Source organism: Pseudophryne corroboree, chromosome 2 (genome assembly GCF_028390025.1).
Source record: "Pseudophryne corroboree isolate aPseCor3 chromosome 2, aPseCor3.hap2, whole genome shotgun sequence".
NCBI lineage: Eukaryota > Metazoa > Chordata > Amphibia > Anura > Myobatrachidae > Pseudophryne > Pseudophryne corroboree.
The window spans coordinates 264,560,567-264,581,990 of NC_086445.1; the positions used below are offsets into that span (position 1 = coordinate 264,560,567).

The 21,424-nt window shown below is 49.5% G+C and overlaps 1 protein-coding gene and 1 non-coding gene across 5 annotated transcripts in view; both read right to left on the bottom strand.

Annotated features, from left to right (window-relative positions):
• The window catches only part of ATG101 (autophagy related 101), a 73,275-nt gene that overhangs the window by 51,735 nt on the left and 116 nt on the right, over positions 1 to 21,424 (bottom strand). Inside the window, exons 1-2 of one of the 4 annotated variants that reach the window (XM_063952779.1) lie at positions 21,258 to 21,341; positions 2,095 to 2,382 (exon numbers count right to left, since the gene is read on the bottom strand). In XM_063952779.1, coding sequence (XP_063808849.1) covers positions 2,095 to 2,346 — 252 coding nt within the window. In that variant the 5' untranslated portion in view covers positions 2,347 to 2,382; positions 21,258 to 21,341. Of the gene's footprint in view, positions 1 to 2,094; positions 2,383 to 20,726; positions 21,238 to 21,257; positions 21,342 to 21,424 lie in introns of those variants that run through there. The other 3 variants (XM_063952777.1, XM_063952776.1, XM_063952778.1) reach the window with 3 other exon arrangements.
• Positions 9,651 to 9,769, bottom strand: LOC135053952 (5S ribosomal RNA). The gene has a single exon (XR_010243238.1). It is a non-coding gene; the product is annotated as a 5S ribosomal RNA (ribosomal RNA).

Sequence of the window (21,424 nt, forward strand, 5' to 3'; positions counted from 1 at the left end):
ATGCTCTGACAGAAGACAGGACCCCACAAAGCCCTTTGGGGAGACAGAGAGAGAGTATGCCAGCACACACCAGAGCGCTATATAATACAGGGATTAACTAAATTACCGTATATCCCCTTATAGCTGCTATATATGTATTTTGCGCCTAAATTTAGTGCCCCCCCTCTCTTTTTTACCCTTTTCTATAGTGTAGACTGCAGGGGAGAATCAGGGAGCTTCCTTCCAGCGGAACTGGGAGGGAAAAATGGCGCCAGTGTGCAGAGGGAGATAGCCCCGCCCCTTTTTTGCGGACTTTTCTCCCACTTTTTTATGGATTCTGGCAGGGGTATTTATCACATATATAGCCTCTGGGGCTATATATAGTGATATATTTGCCAGCCAAGGTGTATCTATTGCTTCTCAGGGCGCCCCCCCCCAGCGCCCTGCACCCTCAGTGACCGGAGTGTGAAGTGTGTAATGAGGAGCAATGGCGCACAGCTGCAGTGCTGTGCGCTACCTTCGTGAAGACCGATGTCTTCTGCCGCCGATTTTCCGGATTCTTCTTGCTTCTGGCTCTGTAAGGGGGCCGGCGGCGCGGCTCCGGGACCGAACACCAATGGCCGGTTCCATGCGGTCGATCCCTCTGGAGCTAATGGTGTCCAGTAGCCTAAGAAGCCCAAGCTACCACCAGTTAGGTAGGTTCGCTTCTTCTCCCCTTAGTCCCTCGCTGCAGTGAGCCTGTTGCCAGCAGATCTCACTGTAAAATAAAAAACCTAACATATACTTTCTTTCTAGGAGCTCAGGAGAGCCCCTAGTGTGCATCCAGCTCGGCCGGGCACAGGATTCTAACTGAAGTCTGGAGGAGGGTCATAGTGGGAGGAGCCAGTGCACACCAGGTAGTCCTAATTCTTTCTTAGCTGTGCCCAGTCTCCTGCGGAGCCGCTATTCCCCATGGTCCTTACGGAGTCCCCAGCATCCACTAGGACGTTAGAGAAACTTTCTTTACTAGGAGCTCAGGAGAGCCCCTAGTGTGCAACCAGCTCGAGCCGGGCACAGATTCTAACTGAGGTCTGAAGGAGGGGCATAGAGGGAGGAGCCAGTGCACACCAGATAGTACCTAATCTTTCTTTTAGAGTGCCCAGTCTCCTGCGGAGCCAGTCTATTCCCCATGGTCCTTACGGAGTCCCCAGCATCCACTTAGGACGTTAGAGAAATTACATTAAGTAGATCGCGTTTATATGTCATCCTTAGGGTCAGTTGTGTGGTGAGGGACAAGATTAACTCCTGTTTGGCCACATATTTTATGACTGGCACCCACCAGCACTGGTTTTGCCTATTATATTGAACATGAATAATTTGAATTGGTCCTGGACCACCAACCCAGGGCATCCCTGCAAGTGTCCCGAGGCACCCCAGGGAGCCACGACACACAGTTTTGGAACCTCTGCACTAGACCATAGGTTTTTCCTTCTGCCTCTTGTGTAGTCATTGTGCTGGCCTCTTCTAAGGTGCCCCACCATTATGGATTACTAGCAGGAGTACATTTAAATTTGGCTTCTGCACTTTCTATAATAAAAACACTCCAAGCGTTTCACACCAACCAGTCAGAGCAGTAGATTGCCATAAATGCTTTGCTATGGGTTCTCAGAGAATCTCCGCTATACCCATTGAGCCACAACCAATAGTAATTTAAACATTGGTGTTTATTATTCTTTGCAGCAGTCACAATGTAGAACACCATATCTGAAAGTATGACATGCCAGGAAACATCAGTACCCAGCATTTAGCCCTTACAGATGGAACACTGGCGATCCTAGAGATGTATGGAAACTGACCAGAGCATACCTGGCATATTGGACAATACTGAACTAGATGTACTTTGTTTAACTGTTGCGAAACTACAAGACCCAGCATGAGCTTTCACAGTTTTGGCATTAGGGAATGCTAAAACCGTGGCAGGGCATGCTGGGATATGTAGATTTACAACAGCTGGAGAGCCACAGGTTGGCCAGGTCTGGTTTAAAGTGATCAAAATTCTTCTTGAGCGACTCACAACATACATGTCAGAGTATAATGTTTATTGTTTTCCTTTGAATCTATTTTCAGATGTCTCACCTTAAATTCACTAACTGCTTTGCGTAGAGCTCTGTCCAGCTCATCTGAGGACACCCTGACGTATGTAAATTCTATGAAGTCACAGTCCATATCCTGAGTTCCTACAGTACCAATGGAATAGGTCCCTTCTTTCTTATAGTGGAACTTGCCAGTGCTGCGGTGAAGAAGTATAGAATGCAGGATGGCCAGCATTGCCTCCTCTACCTGACGGCCCTCCATAGACACTTCCAATACTTCTGAACGGCAATTCATCGTCACTTAATAAGCAGTACAAGTCCACAGCCGTGCCTGTAGTTAAACAAAATATAAAACAGTCAAGGCACTCAATCTCAAAACTTTGCAGCTTTTAGCATAGTTAGGGCCATATATATTTGGACACATACATAATTCTCATCATTCTGGCTCTGTACACAATTAATTTGAAATTAAACAATGGAGATGAAATTTACTTCAAGGAGTTTGATAAAAATATTGTATTAAAAAAGTTAGGAATTGCAACCACTTTTATGCACAGTACCCTGTAAGCTTTGCCCGACCTTAACTGAAGTGGACATTAGTTTTTGTTTGCTCCTGGGTCTTTCTACCTTTAGTTCTGCCTTCAACAAATTAAATAAATGTATTGCTGGATCAGGTGACTGGCTCGCCCATTGCAGAATATTCCGCTTGTTTGTCTTAAAACTCCTGGATTGCTTTTGAAATATGTTTTGGGTCATTATTTATCTGCACCATGAAGCACATTCAATCAACTGCTTTATTTGGCTGAATCGGAGCACAGTATGTACCTACAGTATACACTTCAGAATTCATCCAGCTGCTTCTACCACATCGTCAATAAACACTAGGGGCCCAGTGCAATTGGAAGTCATGCATGCCCATGACATCACACCGCCTCTGTGTTTTGCTGATGATGTGGTATGCTTCAGATCATGAGCCATTACAAGGCTTCTCCATATTTTTTCTCTCCCCCCTAATCATACTGGTACAGACTGATCAAAGTGTCCAAATATATACAGACCTGAAGGGCCCCAAACACTAGGACGATAATGCCCGATGTATCGGATGAAATCAGGCATTTTGGAGGCGTTTCCGATCCGATCTCCTGTGAGCATAGGATAGGATCCTACAGATTGAATGTGCAGCACATTCAATCTGGTCCGACCCCACAGGTATGGCTGGGATCGCCCAAGATACATTGTATGCAAAAGGACAGCATACAATGTATCTTGGGCGATCCTGCCCCCGGGAGGCTGTCGTGGGTGAATACCCGCTACATGTTGCAGTAGTGTATGGGGCCCTTAACTGTACATCTCTTAATATTTACATTGCCTACACACAAAGGGAAACCATGAAATAGATTTTGTGTGATTTTAATAATCATTCCCATCTTGTGAGTTTGTGAGTGTGCTACTGTTTGAATACGAGTTTTTTGGCATCAGTTGGGGAAACAGGTATTTTTGCATTCATGAATTATACAATTTTCCAACCATTCCATTTTAGATTGACAAAATAGTCAGTTAAAAGTTTGCTGGATAACAAAAAAAGAAAACAAGTGTAGAATTATCACAGGAATAGTTGCAATTCTGTGTTTAAAGAAAAAGTAAATCCTTAGTACTGTATATGTAGTGTTCATGATAGACTGTTGTAGCAGCCAATTTTTTAAGGGCAAAATCTTCCCTGCCCTTTCTGCGGCGTCCTGCTAAACCAGCCGCCCGCCTTGTGCCCTCCCAGCATGTAAAGATGCCATGCGCATCCATTCACGCCGTGGGAGAGAGTGTGGGGGAAGCCCAGCACCTCCGTAGGCGACTTTGGGGGTGTTCATACACCTGTATACATTACTTCTAATCATGTACAAATTAGATTGTACGGTACTATTTTTGTATGTATGTACATACGTACGTATATACATATTGATGTACGGTATATTACATCTATCATTTACTTTGTGAACTACAAGTCCCAGTGTATGTGAAGATCATACTGAGATTGTAGTCATGGTTGCCAACCAATAGAATATTTATTTAGAATTAGTTCATCATAAATTTGCCAGTCAGTAAAAAATAAGATTTTACTCACCGGTAAATCTATTTCTCGTAGTCCGTAGTGGATGCTGGGGACTCCGTAAGGACCATGGGGAATAGCGGCTCCGCAGGAGACTGGGCACAGCTAAGAAAGAATTAGGACTACCTGGTGTGCACTGGCCCCTCCCACTATGACCCTCCTCCAGACTTCAGTAAGGATACTGTGCCCGGAAGAGCTGACACAATAAGGAAAGGATTTTGAATCCCGGGTAAGACTCATACCAGCCACACCAATCACACCGTATAACTTGTGATATTATACCCAGTTAACAGTATGAACATAACAGAGCCTCTCAACAGATGGCTCAACCAAAACCCTTTTAGTTAACAATAACTATATACAAGTATTGCAGACAGTCCGCACTTGGGACGGGCGCCCAGCATCCACTACGGACTACGAGAAATAAGATTTTACTCACCGGTAAATCTATTTTCTCTAACGTCCTAGTGGATGCTGGGGACTCCGTAAGGACCATGGGGATTATACCAAAGCTCCCAAACGGGCGGGAGAGTGCGGATGACTCTGCAGCACCGAATGAGAGAACTCAAGGTCCTCCTCAGCCAGGGTATCAAATTTGTAGAATTTGTTTGCCCCTAACCAAGTAGCAGCTCGGCAAAGTTGTAAAGCCGAGACCCCTCGGGCAGCCGCCCAAGAAGAGCCCACTTTCCTCGTGGAATGGGCTTTTACAGATTTAGGCTGCGGCAGGCCAGCCACAGAATGCGCAAGCTGAATTGTGCTACAAATCCAGCGAGCAATAGTCTGCTTTGAAACAGGAGCACCCATCTTGTTTGGTGCATACAGGATAAACAGCGAGTCAGTCTTCCTGACTCCAGCCGTCCTGGAAAATAAGAATTTACTTACCGATAATTCTATTTCTCGTAGTCCGTAGTGGATGCTGGGAACTCCGTAAGGACCATAGGGAATAGCGGCTCCGCAGGAGACTGGGCACATCTAAAGAAAGCTTTAGGATCACCTGGTGTGCACTGGCTCCTCCCCTATGACCCTCCTCCAAGCCTCAGTTAGGATACTGTGCCCGGACGAGCGTACACAATAAGGAAGGATTTTGAATCCCGGGTAAGACTCATACCAGCCACACCAATCACACTGTACAACCTGTGATCTGAACCCAGTTAACAGCATGATAATAGAGGAGCCTCTAGAAAAGATGGCTCACTACAACAATAACCCGAATTTTTTGGTAACAATAATTATGTACCAGTATTGCAGACAATCCGCACTTGGGATGGGCGCCCAGCATCCACTACGGACTACGAGAAATAGAATTATCGGTAAGTAAATTCTTATTTTCTCTGACGTCCTAGTGGATGCTGGGAACTCCGTAAGGACCATGGGGATTATACCAAAGCTCCCAAACGGGCGGGAGAGTGCGGATGACTCTGCAGCACCGAATGAGAGAACTCCAGGTCCTCCTCAGTCAAGATATCAAATTTGTAGAATTTTACAAACGTATTTGCTCCTGACCAAGTAACTGCTCGGCAAAGTTGTAAAGCCGAGACCCCTCGGGCAGCTGCCCAAGATGAGCCCACCTTCCTTGTGGAGTGGGCATTTTAAGATTTTTGGCTGTGGCAGGCCTGCCACAGAATGTGCAAGCTGAATTGTACTACAAATCCAACGAGCAATCGTCTGCTTAGAAGCAGAAGCACCCAGTTTGTTGGGTGCATACAGGATAAACAGCGAGTCAGATTTTCTGACTCCAGCCGTCCTGGAAACATGTATTTTCAGGGTCCTGACCACGTCAAGCAACTTGGAATCCTCCAAGTCCTTAGTAGCCGCAGGTACCACAATAGGTTGGTTCATGTGAAATGCAGAAACCACCTTAGGTAGAAAATTTGAGGACGAGTCCTCAATTCTGTCCTTTCAGAATGAGCTATTAAGTAAGGGCTTTTATATGATAAAGCCGCCAATTCTGACACCCGCCTGGCTGAAACCAGGGCTAACTCGTCACTTCCATGTGAGATATTTTAAGTCCACAGTGGTGAGTGGTTCAAACCAATGTGACTTTAGGAAAACTCAACACAACATTGAGATCCCCAAGGTGCCACTGGAGGCACAAAAGGAGACTGTATATGCAGTACCCCTTTTACAAATGTCTGAACTTCAGGCACTGAAGCCAGTTCTTTTTGGAAGAAAATCGACAGGGCCGAAATTTGAACCTTAATGGACCCTAATTTTAGGCCCATAGACAGTCCTGTTTGCAGGAAATGGAGGAAACGACCCAGTTGAAATTCCTCTGTAGGGGCCTTCTTGGCCTCACCCCACGCAACATATTTTCGCCAAATGCGGTGATAATGTTTTGCGGTTACGTCTTTCCTGGCCTTGACCAGGGTAGGGATCTTCAGGATCCGGCGTTCAACCGCCATGCCGTCAAACGCAGCCGCGGTAAGTCTTGGAACAGACAAGGCCCTTGCTGGAGCAGGTCCTTTCTTAGAGGTAGAGGCCACGGTTCGTCCGTGAGCATCTCTTGAAGTTCCGGATACCAAGTCCTTCTTGGCCAATCCGGAACCACGAGTATAGTTCTTACTCCTCTCCTTCTTATGATTCTCAGTACTTTTGGTATGAGGGGCAGAGGAGGGAACCCATACACTGACTGGTACACCCACGGTGTTACCAGAGCGTCCACCGCTATTGCCTGAGGGTCCCTTGACCTGGCGCAATATCTGTCTAGTTTTTTTGTTTAGACGGGACGCCATTATGTCCACCTTTTGTTTTTCCCAACGGTTTACAATCAGGTGGAAGACTTCTGGGTGAAGTCCCCACTCTCCCGGGTGAAGGTCGTGTCTGCTGAGGAAGTCTGCTTCCCAGTTGTCCACTCCCGGAATGAACACTGCTGACAGTGCTATCACATGATTTTCCGCCCAGCGAAAATCCTTGCAGCTTCTGCCATTGCCCTCCTGCTTCTCGTGCCGCCCTGTCTGTTTACGTGGGCGACTGACGTGATGTTGTCCGATTGGATCAATACCGCCTGACCCTGAAGCAGGGGTTTCGCTTGACTTAGGGCATTGAAAATGGCCCTTAGTTCCAGAATGTTTTTATGAAGAGATGTCTCCAGGCTTGACCATAAGCCCTGGAAATTCCTTCCCTGTGTGACTGCTCCCCAGCCTCGCAGGCTGGCATCCGTGGCCACCAGGACCCAGTCCCGAATGCCGAATCTGCGGCCCTCTAGAAGATGAGCACTCTGCAACCACCACAGGAGGGATACCCTGGTGACAGGGTTATCCGCTGAAACATCTGAAGATGCGACCCGGACCATTTGTCCAGAAGGTTCCACTGTGCGTGGAATCTGCCGAATGGGATTGCTTCGTAGGAAGCCACCATTTTTACCCAGAACCCTTGTGCATTGATGCACTGAGACTTGGTTCGGATTTAGGAGGTTCCTGACTAGCTCGGATAACTCCCTGGCTTTCTCCTCCGGGAGAAGCACCTTCTTTCTGGACAATGTCCAGAATCCTCCCTAGGAACAGAAGACAAGTCGTCGGAACCAGCTGCGATTTTTGGAATATTGAAAATCCAATCGTGCTGCCGCAACACTACCTGATATAGTGCTACACCGATCTCCAACTGTTCCCTGGATCTTACCCTTATCAGGGAATCGTCCAAGTAAAGGATAACTAAAATTCCCTTCCTTCGAAGGAATATCATCATTTCGGTCATTACTTCAGTAAAGACCCGGGGTGCCGTGGACCATCCCTACGGCAGCGTCCGAACTGATACAGTTCTGTACCATAACCTGAAATACCCTTGGTGAGAAGGGTAAATTTTGACATGAAGGTAAGCCTCCTTTGCCACAACTGAGGGCCTGAGCTGACGGGAGGCAGCCTCAGTTGTAGGGGCTGAGATGTACCGGAACCTGGGAGGTTGTATCAGACCCCTGGACATGTAAGTAACATGAATAATAACTGCCCGAAGGCGTGACCACGACAACTTAGATAAAAGTCAATGATGTTTATTATGACAACTCCGCATCACAGCAGCAATAAAAGAAAACGTATAAGTCAGCAAAGAATAAATACAGTTCCTGAGTACTACAGCATGGCAGGAGCCACAGGGCACTGGTAGTGTGAGATAGTTCTTATGATCTTCTAGATGGAAAGTCCTTACCAGGCCCGGCTGTAGCAATGGAGATAACCCAGGATTATACCAGCTGGTGTTCCAGGAAGAGCTGGGTTGCTGAAGGTAAAACAGCTGCTGTGGTTACTGGCTGGAACCAGACTGTTGTTAGCACGGAGTGGATACTGGCTGGAACCAGTTAAATAATAAATGAACTTTGGGAGCGATGAAATGTGAACTGAAATGTAGAACTTGAGAGCGGAGAAATAATAATTCCGGTGGAGAGTGGTAAAGTGTAGAAAGGACACCGGCCCTTTAAGGGAAGCTGTACTCTGCTGGAAGCTGAGGCTGGAAGCAGGTAGTGTTGTAGCTGGAAACAGATGAATCCACAATGGATTGGAGAGTCAGGCTACACCGCAGGTGGAATGCTGGTGCGGGTCTCTATGGTGGAAGTCTTGAGACAGGAGCTGGAACCTGGAAGACAATCATAGAAGAGAGACAAACAGGAACTAGGTTTGACAACCAAAGCACTGACGTCTTCCTTGCTCAGGTACAGCTTACTTATACCTGCAGCAAGGAAGGGGTTGGCTAGGCAATTATGCAAATCAACAACACAGACAGCAGATTGGTGGAAATGATCAGATGACGGAATCCAAGATGGCTGCGCCCATGCAGACACTTGGAGGGAAGTTTGGTTTGTAATCCATGTGGTCTGGGAAACAGTAATGGCGGCGCCGGCCACCGGAGACAGGAGACGCCAGGCTGATAGATGCACATTTAACCACGCGGGCACAGCGGAGGCCGCGGCTGATGAAAAGACCACTCTGTATGTGGAAACTCAGGAACAGCGGAATCCGGTCCTGGAACGCTGAGCCCGCCTTAGGAGGCATCTGAAGGGTAAGTAATGGCGTCCAGATACCCGGATCGTGACATCCTTGATGTCCCGAGACATCATGTAGTCCCCTTCTTCCAGGTTTGCAATCACTGCTCTGAGTGACTCAATTTTGAATTTGAACCTCTGTATGCAAGTGTTCAAAGATTTTAGATTTTAAAATCGGTCTCACCGAGCCGTCTGGCTTCGGTACCACAATAGTGTGGAATACCCCGTTCCCTGTTGCAGGAGGGGTACCTTGATTATCACCTGCTGGGAATACAGCTTGTGAATGGCTTCCAAAACTGCCTCCCTGTCAGCGGGAGACGTCGGTAAAACAGACTTTTGGAAACGGCGAGGGGAATACGTCTCGAATTCCAATTTGTACCCCTGAAATATTATCTGAAGGATCCAGGGGTCTACTTGCGAGTGATCCCACTGCGCACTGAAATTCATTGAGAACGGGACCCCACCGTGCCTGAATTTGTAAAGCCCTAGCGTCATACTGAGGGCTTGGCAGCGGCGGAAAAGGGTTTTAAGCCTACAGCACCTGGTATTCCCAGGCGGTCTCCCATCCAAGTGCTAACCAGGCCTGACCCTGCTTAGCTTACGAGATCAGACGAGATCGGGCGTGTTCAGGGTGGTGTGGCCGTAGGCTGAGCGCTTTATCCACCCTAGGGGGTGTTTCCCAACGCACCCTAACCTCTGGCGGGAAAAGGTATACTGCCAATAACTTTTTAGAAAATATCAATTGTTATCGGGGGGAAACCCACGCATCATCACACACCTCATTTTATTTCTCAGATTCAGGAAAACTACAGGAAGTTTTTCCTCACCAAACATAATACCCCTTTTTTTGGTGGTATTCATATTATCAGAAAAGTGTAAACTTTTTCCATTGCCTCAATCATGCAATGTGTGGCCCTATTGGAAATCACGGTTGTCTCTTCACCGTCGACACAGGAGTCAGTACCCCTGTCGGCGTCTGTATCTGAGGTAACGGGCGCTTTAGGGCCCCTGTATGAGACGTCTGGACATGCACAAGCTGAGTAGCCGGCTGTCTCATGTCAACCACTGTCTTTTATACAAAGCTGACACTGTCACGCAATTTCAACAGTACATCCACTCAGGTGTCGACCCCCTAGGGGGTGACAACACAATTTCAGACACTCTACTCCGTCTCCTTATCATTTTTCTCCTCATACATGTCGACACCAACGTACCGACACACAGCACACACACAGGGAATGCTCTGATAGAGGACAGGACCCCACTAGCCCTTTGGGGAGACAGAGGGAGAGTTTGCCAGCACACACCAGAGCGCTATATATATACACAGGTATAACCTTATATAAGTGTTTTTCCCTTTATAGCTGTTGTATTGTTATATACTGCGCCTAATTTGTGCCCCCCTCTCTTTTTTAACCCCTTTCTGTAGTGTAGTGACTGCAGGGGAGAGCCAGGTAGCTTCCCTCCAACTGAGCTGTGAGGGAAAATGGCGCCAGTGTGCTGAGGAGATAAGGACGCCGAGAAAGGGGCGGAGCCTATCATCCTTTTTCTGTATGTTTTGGCAGGGGTTAAATGCATCCATATAGCCCAGGAGTTATATGTGATGCATTTATTTTAGCCATATAAGGTTTTTTTATCGATTTATTGCGTCTCAGGGCGCTGCCCCCCCCAGCGCCCTGCACCCTCAGTGACCGGAGTGTGAAGTGTGCTGAGAGCAATGGCGCACAGCTGCGGTGCTGTGCGCTACCTTATCTGAAGACAGGATCGTCTTCTGCCGCCGATTTTTCCGGACCTCTTCGCTCTTCTGGCTCTGTAAGGGGGACGGCGGCGCGGCTCCGGTGAACCATCCAGGCTGAACCTGTGATCGTCCCTCTGGAGCTAATGTCCAGTAGCCTAAGAAGCCCAATCCACTCTGCACGCAGGTGAGTTCGCTTCTTCTCCCCTTAGTCCCTCGATGCAGTGAGCCTGTTGCCAGCAGGTCTCACTGAAAATAATAAACCTAAACTAAAACTTTCACAAAGAGCTCAGGAGAGCCCCTAGTGTGCACCCTTCTCGTCGGGCACAGAAATCTAACTGAGGCTTGGAGGAGGGTCATAGGGGGAGGAGCCAGTGCACACCAGGTGATCCTAAAGCTTTCTTTAGATGTGCCCAGTCTCCTGCGGAGCCGCTATTCCCTATGGTCCTTACGGAGTTCCCAGCATCCACTAGGACGTCAGAGAAACATAAATTTTCAAGGCCCTGACTACGTCCAGTAACTTGGAGTCCTCCAAGTCCCTAGTAGCCGCAGGCACCACGATAGGTTGGTTCAAGTGAAAAGCTGATACCACCTTAGGAAGAAACTGGGGACTAGTCCTCAATTCTGCCCTATCCATATGGAAAATCCAATAGGGGCTTTTGCATGACAAAGCCGCCAATTTTGCCACCCGCCTTGCCGAAGCCAAGGCCAAAAGTATGACCACTTTCCACGTGAGATATTTTAAATTTACGGTTTTGAGTGGCTCAAACCAATGTGACTTTAGGAAACCCAACACCACGTTGAGGTCCCACGGTGCCACAGGAGGTACAAAAGGAGGCTGAATATGCAGCACTCCCTTGACAAATGTCTGAACTTCAGGCAGTGAAGCCAGTTCCATTTTGGAAGAAAATCGATAGAGCCGAAATCTGGACCTTAATGGAACCCAATTGTAGGCCCATAGTCACCTCTGACTGTAGGAAGTGCAGAAATCGACCTAGCTGAAATTTCTCCTTTGGGGCCTTCCTGGCCTCACAGTACGCAACATCTTTCCGCCATATGCGGTGATAATGGTTAGCGTTCACTTCTTTCCTAGCTTTAAATAGCGTAGGGATAACTTCCTCCGGAATTCCCTTTTCCTTCAGGATCCGGCGTTCAACCGCCATGCCGTCAACGCAGCCGCGGTACGTCTTTGAACAGACAGGCCCCCTGCTGCAGCAGGTCCTGTCTGAGCGGCAGAGGCCATAGGTCCTCTGAGATCATTTCTTGGAGTTCTGGTTACCAAGCTCTTCTTGGCCAACCCGGAACAATGAGTATAGTTCTTACTCCTCTCCTTCTTATTATTCTCATTACCCTGGGTAAGAGAGGCAGAGAAGGGAACACATACACCGACTGGTACACCCACGGTGTTACCAGAGCGTCCACAGCTATCGCCTGAGGGTCCTTGACCTGGCGCAATATCTTTGTAACTTTTAGTTGAGGCGGGACGCCATCATGTCCACCTGTGGCCTTTCCCAACGGTGTACAATCATTTGGAAGACTTCTGGATGAAGTCCCCACTCTCCCGGGTGGAGGTCGTGTTTTCTGAGAAAGTCTGCTTCTCAGTTGTCCACTCCGGGAATGAACACTGCTGACAGTGCTAACACATGATTTTCCGCCCATCGGAGAATCCTTGTGGCTTCTGCCATCGCCATCCTGCTTCTTGTGCCGCCCTGTCGTGTACATGAGCGACCGCCGTGATGTTGTCTGACTGGATCAGCACCGGCCGGTGTTGAAGCAGGGGTCTAGCCTGACTTAGGGCATTGTAAATGGCCCTTAGTTCCAGAATATTTATGTGTAGGGAAGTCTCCTGACTTTTCCATAGCCTTGGAAGTTTCTTCCCTGTGTGACTGCCCCCCAGCCTCGAAGGCTGGCATCCGTGGTCACCAGGACCCAGTCCTGTATGCCGAATCTGCGGCCCCCTAGAAGATGAGCACTCTGCAGCCACCACAACAACGACACCCTGGCCCTTGGAGACAGGGTTATCCGCCGATGCATCTGAAGATGCGACCCGGACCACATGTCCAACAGATCCCACTGGAAAATCCTTGAATGGGACCTGGCGAATGGAATTTCTTCGTAAGAAGCTACCATCCTTCCCAGGGCTCGCGTGCATTGATGCACCGACACCTGTATACGTATTAGGTCTCTGTCTAGAGACGACAACTCCTTGGACTTCTCCTCCGGGAGAAAACCTTTTTATCCTGTTCTGTGTCCAGAACCATACTCAGGAACAGTAGATGCGTCGTAGGAACCAGCTGCGACTTTGGAATATTCAGAATTCCGCCGTGCTGTTGTAGCACTTCCCGAGATAGTGCTACTCCGCCGAACAACTGCTCCCTGGACCTCGCCTTTATAAGGAGATCGTCCAAGTACGGGATAATTATTTCGGCCATTACCTTGGTAAATACCTCGGTGCCGAGGACAGACCAACGGCAACGTCTGGAATTGGTAATGACAATCCTGTACCACAATTTTGAGGTACTCCTGGTGAAAAGGGTAAATAGGGACATGCAGGTAAGCATCCTTGATGTCCAGTGATACCCTCCAGGCTTGCAATAATCGCCCTGAGCGATTCCATTTCGAACTTGAACCTTCGTATATAAGTGTTCAAGGCTTTCAATTTTAGAATGGGTCTCACCGAACCGTCTGGTTTCGGTACCACAACATTTTGGAATAGTAACCCCGGCCTTGTTGAAGGAGGGGTACCTAGATTTCACCTGCTGGAAGTGCAGCTTGTGAATTGCCGCCAGTACTGCCTTTCTCCAAGGGCAGCAGGCAAGGCTGAGGTGAGGTAACGGCGAGGGGGAGTCGCCTCGAACTCCAGCCTGTATCCCTGTGATACTATTTGCAGAACCTAGGGATCCACCTGTGGGCAAACCCACTGGTCCCTGAAGTTCCCGAGACGCGCCCCTACCGCACCTGTCTCCATGTGCCTTTTATAGGCAGCATCACCTGTCCACTGCCGGGTTTCTAATACCCTCCTGGCAGAATTGACATTGCATTAATTCTGGATGCCAGCCGGCAAATATCCCTCTGTGCATCCTTTATATATAAGACAACGTCTTTAATATGCTCTATGTTAGCAAACTATTTTCCCTGTCTTAGAGTATTAATATTATCTGACAGGGTATCAGACCACGCTGCAGCAGCACTATTTATGCTGAGGCGATTGCAGGTCTCAGTATATAACCGGAGTGTGTATATACAGACTTCAGGATAGTCTCCTGCTTTTTATCAGCAGGCTCCTTCAAGGTGGCCGTACCCTAAGACGGCAGTGCCACCTTTTTTGACAAACGTGTGAGCGCCTTATCCACCCTAAGGGATATCTCCCAACGTGACCTATCCTCTGGCGGGAAAGGGTACGCCATCAGTAACGTTTTAGAAATTACCAGTTTCTTATTGGGGGAACCCACGCTACTTTACACACTTCATTCATTCATCTGATGGGGGAACAAAACACTGGCTGCTTTTTCTCCCCAAAAATAAAACCCCTTTTATGTGGTACTTGGGTTCATGTCAGAAATGCGTAACACATTTTTTATTGCCGAGATCATGTAACGGATGTTCCTAGTGGATTGTGTATATGTCTCAACCTCGTCGACACTGGAGTCAGACTCCGTGTCAACATCTGTGTCTGCCATCTGAGGTAACGGGGGCTTTTTTGAGCCCCTGATAGCCTTTGAGACGCCCGGGCAGGCGCGGGCTGAGAAGCCGGCTGTCCCACAGCTGTTTTACGTCATCCAGCCTTGTAAGGAGTTGATATTGTCGTTTAATACCTTCCACCTATCCATCCACTCTGGTGTCGGCCCCACAGGGGACAACATCCCATTTATCTGCCTCTGCTCCACCTCCACGTAACCTTCCTCATCCCACATGTCGACACAGCCGTACCGACACACAGCGCACACACACAGGGAATGCTCTGACTGAGGACAGGACCCCACAAAGTCCTTTGGGGAGACAGAGAGAGAGTATGCCAGCACACACCAGAGCGCTATATAATGCAGGGAATAACACTATAACTGAGTGATTTTTCCCCCAATAGCTGCTTGTATAAACAATATTGCACCTAAATTTAGTGCCCCCCCTCTCTTTTTAACCCTTTGAGCCTGAAAACTACAGGGGAGAGCCTGGGGAGCTGTCTTCCAGCTGCACTGAGAAGAGAAAATGGTGCCAGTGTGCTGAGGGAGATAGCTCCGCCCCTTTTTCGCTGACTTTTCTCCCGCTTTTTTATGGATTCTGGCAGGGGTATTTATCACATATATAGCCTCTGGGGCTATATATTGTGATATATTTGCCAGCCAAGGTGTATTTATTGCTTCTCAGGGCGCCCCCCCCAGCGCCCTGCACCCTCAGTGACCGGAGTGTGAAGTGTGTATGAGGAGCAATGGCGCACAGCTGCAGTGCTGTGCGCTACCTTGGTGAAGACCGATGTCTTCTGCCGCCGATTTTCCGGATTTCTTCTTGCTTCTGGCTCTGTAAGGGGGCCGGCGGCGCGGCTCCGGGACCGAACACCAATGGCCGGTTCCATGTGGTCGATCCCTCTGGAGCTAATGGTGTCCAGTAGCCTAAGAAGCCCAAGCTACCACCAGTTAGGTAGGTTCGCTTCTTCTCCCCTTAGTCCCTCGCTGCAGTGAGTCTGTTGCCAGCAGATCTCACTGTAAAATAAAAAACCTAACATATACTTTCTTTCTAGGAGCTCAGGAGAGCCCCTAGTGTGCATCCAGCTCGGCCGGGCACAGGATTCTAACTGAAGTCTGGAGGAGGGTCATAGTGGGAGGGGCCAGTGCACACCAGGTAGTCCTAATTCTTTCTTAGCTGTGCCCAGTCTCCTGCGGAGCCGCTATTCCCCATGGTCCTTACGGAGTCCCCAGCATCCACTAGGACATTAGAGAGAAAAAAATAAAAAATAAAAAAAAAAAAAAAAAATGTACAAAAACCCCCAAATCAATCATCATACACTGGACACAATGGTGTCGATTCAATTCGGCAACTTATGAATAGCGCCGGGAATTAGCTCCCGCCGCTATTCAATTCAGTTCCAGTTAAGTCGGCGATGGCCCGTTCTCGCCGACTAAACAGGTTGAATTGTCGGGAGAACGGGCATTCTCAGACTTACCTCCCCGGCGCAAAGCTGATTCCCGACAGAATCAGCCTCGCGCCGGCCGTGGGGCAGCACTTTTGTCGGGTTTCTTCTCTCATCCCCCGGGGATGAGAGAATTCCCGACAATTGCGGGTAACTAGCAGCTGAATTGAATAGCGTCGGGAGCTAATTCCCGGCGCTATTCATAAGTTGCCGAATTGAATCGACCCCAATGGGTTCAAATAGCATACTACTAAAGTACAAATCGCATAGCACACATAGTGTAGCTCGAATCGCACCTAGCACAGATAGCACTGTGTGTGTGCACCATTAGAGTGTGCATCAGCATTTTTTTTTTTCATGCATGGCAATATATGTATTAGCATCGTAAAACCTCTATGTTTAAAATTAGGGTGTGCAGTCATAGCCTCACCCCAAAACCATAGGGGGTCACTCCAATTAAATGCAAAGGGTACGAAATGCCATTGTCGCAGAGTTTCAACGTCGACGCCGCATCTCACACCCCTCAGCGCGATTTCAGCCAGAATTTACTCAAAAGTACTCCCAGCCCTATGGGGCTGCAAGAAGTTTTGTGCGAGTTAGGGCTGCCGTAAATTGCAGCCGCTACCGCGATGATTTGCAGGTGTGACAAAGTATATTTGGACTGACCCCTTGGTATAAAGGATAATAATTCAGTCTGATATGAAAATGTCAAAACCATTTAGCTTTTTATTGATAGAAGACTTGCAATGATAATACACACATATGAAAGATGGTTGTGTCCAGATATAACAAAGGTAGACACATGAATGACATGTGACTTTAAACATATGGTCACATGCAGACGACAGAGAATGGCATGGTACCAGTCTATTTTATTACTACACTTTTTTTTTTTTTTTTTTTTATAAGGCACCACATATGGTCTGCTGTGCAGTACACAGGGGAAACGAGAGGACAAGGTATTAGTCAAATACAGAGTACAGTTAACAAATAGCACAAATGTCAACACAGCAACTGTGCGAGGGGCAGGAGGGAATAGTCAGTGCCAGCTGAAACCTGTAGCAAGACAAAAGAAAGCGGATAAGGGTCACACTAAAGTTGTGCTCGCAGACTGTACCAGGCTTGGGTGTAAACCACAGACAGAAGAAGCAGAGTTTGGGATCAGGGAGCCCAAGGAGGGGTGTGAAGAGTATAGATTGTCAGTAAGAATAGATGGAGATGAGACATGAGGGCCCTGCTCAAAGGAGTTTACATACTAAAGGGAAGGGGGAAACAAAAGAATGACACAGGGGAGCTGAGGCAGGAAGCAAGAGTGGGAGGGATGGAGGTTGAAAGAAGGTGACCTACATGGTGACAAAGTTAATCAGTGTACTGGAATGCTTCTATAAACAGTTTTCAGCACCCATTTGAAGCAATGCAGGTTATGGGATAGTCAGATAGGATTGGGTGACCGGCGGTCGGAATACAGTCAGTCAGCATGCCAACGCCAGGATCCTGGGCGCTAGTACGCCAGCAGGGAGGCGAGCGCAATGAAGCCCCTTGCGGGCTCGCTGTACCGCAATGCTGCGGGCACAGTGGCTTGCTGTGCTCGCCACAGCTTCTATTCCCACTCTATAAGTGTCGTCGACACCCAGGAGTGGGAATAGTCCTGGGCCTCCTGCCGGCACTCTACCAGGCTGCGGAGGCAGGGGGGCTTACCGTATTTAGTGATATGATCACAATTCAATTGTGATCACATCGCTGGCCACCATTAGCATGCTAGCCAGCCCTGCCCTGTACCACCAGCATGCAATCGCAGGCAGTTGCAGTTTTGCCAATTCAGCAAAACTGCAACTGATGCTGAATGAGGGCCTTTGTGAGCAGATGCCATAGATTTTGGAAGTGAAGGAGGTTAAGGCAGTAGCGGTAAGGGAGGGGCCGAAGGAATGTGTTGCTTGTAGCAAAAAAACAGTGGGGATTGGAGGATTGAGAAGAGATAAACGGCAGGACTGTAGGAAGAGAGGATAAATGAAGTGGAGGAAGTCCACCAATGAGCTGGAATTTCTCCAGTGGCATTTGGCAGTACATGAGCATTTAAGCAGGAATCAGGTAAATTTAGAGTGCCAAAGTTGGGGTATGGAACAGCGAAGAGGAACAGAAAAGTTGAGGGCAGCAAAGTCGAGAGCAGCAGGGAGAGTATGTTTGTAAAAGGAGGCCATCTTTTGGGGGCAGACCAGGGTGGATAAAGAGCAGAGGAGAGTGTCAAGGGAGGAGGACAGTATAAAGATGTTGATATCATCGAGACTGCATCTGGTGACGGTAGATCTGGGTGTGGGGAGGGATTGAGAAGAGACTGGAGAGGAGACGGTGGTAAGAAAGTGGAAAGGAGAGTTTGAGAAATCAGAGAGAAGACAGATAGGAGAAGACAAGGTTAAGGGAGTGGCGAAAGGTCACAAAAGGGCAAGAAGTTTGGTGGATGCTTAGTCATGTGGGATGTTAAAACCACGTAGGTCTAGGATGATGGAGGGGAGGACAGAGGAGAGATGGCGGTGAAGCTAGGCAGTGAAATTATTGAGCTATGGGAGCTAGGGCCATGGGGATGGTAGATGACAGTGACACAGCGCTAGACGGGGGTGGAAGCAGAGGCGTCAGTCACCTCTGTAACACCTGGTGCGGCAGCGCGGAAAAAGGGGGTGTGGCTTCGTGGGAGTGGGTGGGGCTTAAATAGAGGGGTGGGGCTTCATGGACAGCACCAGTTTTTAGCCAATTGAAGGCACAAAAGGGGGTGGGGCTTTACAAAAGGGGGTGGGGCTTCACGTCCCGACTCCCGTTTTTTTTTACACTGGGGGGTGTGGGAGGCGAGGGCTGACTCCCAGGGGTACTGTCCATGTAGTGCTGGCTCCTACACAGTGACAGGAGCTGAGTGCTGCACATAATATAGTGCAGCACTCGGCTCCTGTCACTGTGCAGAAGCTGGCATTTTGGTGTCACCCCTCGGCGGGTGACACCCGGGAGCGGCCCGCACCCACCGCAGCCCCCTTGTGACGCCACTGGGTGGAAGTGATGGTTAGAGTGGACTACGGAAGAGGATAAAGAAATGGAGGGCCTGGCAAGGATGGCACGAAAAGGTTTGGATTTAGGAAAATGCCCACATCACCACCACCTTAGTCCTGACAGAGAGGGTGAAGGAGAGGTCCCATAGGAGAGATCAGCATGGTAAGCAGAGTCAGTTGGAGAAAGCTGGATTTCAGTGATAGCAAAAAGTTTAACCAGGCCAGATGTACTAAGGCTTGAAAAGTGATAAATATCACAGTGATAAAGTACCAGCCAATCAACTCCTACCTGTCATTTTTCAAACACAGCCTGTAACATAGCAGTTAGGAGCTGATCGTCTGGTACTTTATCGCCATGAAATTTACCACTTTTCAGGCTTAGTACATCTCAAGAGAGTTAAACGGGCAGTTTATTGTAGATGGATTTGTCATTCCAGAGGGCACAGGAGAATGGGAGGGGAGATATGGATGAGATTGGCTGGATTGCTGGTGTGATGGAGTGGGGGGAAGATTATAGATATGATGAGAGTAGTGGGTGAGGGGAGGCATTTGATATGCCAGCTGTCGGGATCCCGGCGCCGCAATCCAGACAACTATTTTCCCTCTTTTGGTGTCCACGACACCCCTGGAGGGAGAATAAATAGCGTGGTGCGCGTAGCACGCCACCGTGCCCGCAGCGTGGCGAGCGCAGTGAGCCCGCAAGGGGCTCTTTTGCGCTCACCCTGCTGCAGGCATGCTGGCGGTTAGGATCCCAGCGCCGGTATGCTGGGCACCAGGATCCCAAGCACCGGAATATCGTAGTAGACCAGTGGGTGAGGATGGGTACAGGACAGAGTTAAGGAGACATTATTGCTGACCAAGGAACTGGGAGTATAGGAGTGGAGGGCTAGAAGGGGATCAGAGGGAGGGGAGAAGGCCAGTAGGGGTACACAGACACTGGTACGGTTGGTAGTGGGCAAAAAAAAAAAAAATGGCAGAAAATAATGGTAAAGAAATAGTAGGTAGTAGGGGTGGTATTCATGTGACCGCCGGTCAGCTGACCGACAGTCACATGAAATCCTCCACGACCGCAGGTCGCCACCGAGCCCGCAGCGTAGCGAGCGCAGCGAGCCCGCAAGGGGCTTGCTGCACTCGCCCCTCCCCGCCGGGATCCCAGCGTCTGTATGCTGCCGGGATACCGGCGTCGGTAAGCTGACCGCCGGTCAGGAGACCGCAGGTCAGCCATACTACACCCAGTAGGGGTGGTATTCATGTGACCGCCGGTCAGCTGACCGACAGTCACATGACCTCCTCCACGAGCCCGACGGCTCACTATCCCGATGGTCGGCATGCCGACCAATAGGGACTATTTCCACTCGTGGGTGTCCACGACACCCATAGAGTGGGAATAGAACCCGTGGTGACCGCAGGTCGCCACCGAGCCCGCAAGGGGCTTGCTGCACTCGCCCCTCCCCGCCGGCGTCGGGATGCTGCCGGGATCCCGGCGTCGGTAAGCTGACCGGCGGTCAGCCATACTACACCCGGTAGTAGGCCATAGGCAGTAATTAATGGTAAATTAAAAAGGTAGAAGGCAGTATACATATGGAGATTAGCAATGGGCAGTAAGTATGCAGTAAATAATACATTCTAAATCATTCAGGGGTAGAAATCAAGGTGAGCTGAGGGGGGAGCAGGGCACAGCAGTCGGGAATGAAGGGGGCTGGAGGTTAGTACCTACGAGATTTATCGGCCCTGAGAGAGGCGGCTCCGGGGCTCCCGGCAGCTGGGGCGAAGAATTCGTTGACGAATCGGCAGCGGAAACCACGGACAGGCTGCGAGAGGGAGAGCAGGAGCCGGGGCGGGGGCAGCGAGGGTCACAGGTGCGGAGAGCAGGGGCCGCGTCCAGCCGATGTCGGCGGTCCGAGGAGAAAAGCTGAGGCAGCAGGAACGTTAGAGAGCAGGACCGGAGCTGCCGTCTTCTCGGAAGCAGTGTGGCTGATAGCGGAGGGCAAGGAGGCCAAATACACGGCCGGACCCCAGGAGTCCCAAGATGGCGCCGGCAGTGAGCAGTACACCAGCGCGGACCTCACTTAGGCAGCGGGGGCTAGGTGGCCGGTGGAGCAGGGCCTCTCCGGGAACAGTGATGCGGAGACCAGGAGAACCCCGGCGCGCCTGCCCAGCTCAGCAGCGGAGATACAGCGCGGGAGGAGGGTAGGCCGGGGCTGACTTATGTAGACATGTACAGGGGTGAGAGAAGACGCGTACCGAGCACCAATACTGCTGCTGCTGCTGCTCCCGCTGACAGGACCAAAACAATGGACGTCACCGGCTCGTACCACGGCTACCGAGAGCAGCAGCCGCCGCCGCCGCACCCATCTCACCCTGCCCCTACAGCGGCCCGGTCACACGTCCCTATCCTTACATCATCACAG